The 486-nt window shown below is 56.6% G+C and overlaps 1 protein-coding gene across 1 annotated transcript in view; it reads right to left on the bottom strand.

Annotated features, from left to right (window-relative positions):
* The window catches only part of EMH_0008030 (uncharacterized protein), a gene marked incomplete at both ends in the record, with an annotated part of 5,520 nt that overhangs the window by 2,081 nt on the left and 2,953 nt on the right, over window positions 1-486 (bottom strand). The window contains 2 exons of the mRNA XM_013498218.1: window positions 1-132; window positions 275-400. Of these exons, the coding sequence (XP_013353672.1) occupies window positions 1-132; window positions 275-400 (258 nt within the window). The remainder of the gene's footprint in view (window positions 133-274; window positions 401-486) is intronic.

The raw sequence follows: 486 nt of genomic DNA on the forward strand, positions 1-486 counted from the left end.
AACGGCAGTTTCTGATGAGAGGATAGCTCCTGCTTCTGCTGCACCGTCCTGCTGCTGCTGCTGCTGCTGCAGCAAGTATGCCCGCTGCAGCGCGAAATGTTTTGTCACTTCATCTACAAGGAGCCGCACAGCCTAAAACAAAAAAAAACAAAACAGCAGCAGCTGCTGCTGCTGCTGTTGCTGCTGCTGCTTCTGCTGTTAGCTACTGCTGCTGCTGCTGCTAGCTGCTGCTGCTGCTGCTGCTGCTGCTGCTGCTTGTGTTTGTTTTTCTTACCGGGGACAAACGAAGGAGGAGGTCTCGCGGGGCATCTCGATGCTGCGCTTGCTGCTGCTGCTGCTGATGTTGCTGCTGCTGCTGCTGCTGCTGCTGCTGTTGCTGCTGCTGCTGCTGCTGCTGCTGCTGTGCGCAGCTGCTGCTGTCGGCATTATATCCAGCAGCAGCAGCAGCATCCGCAAGAAAGGCAATTGACCGCAGCAGCAGCAGCA

This window comes from Eimeria mitis, genomic scaffold (assembly GCF_000499745.2).
Source record: "Eimeria mitis Houghton genomic scaffold, Emh_scaff327, whole genome shotgun sequence".
In the NCBI taxonomy this organism is placed as follows: domain Eukaryota; phylum Apicomplexa; class Conoidasida; order Eucoccidiorida; family Eimeriidae; genus Eimeria; species Eimeria mitis.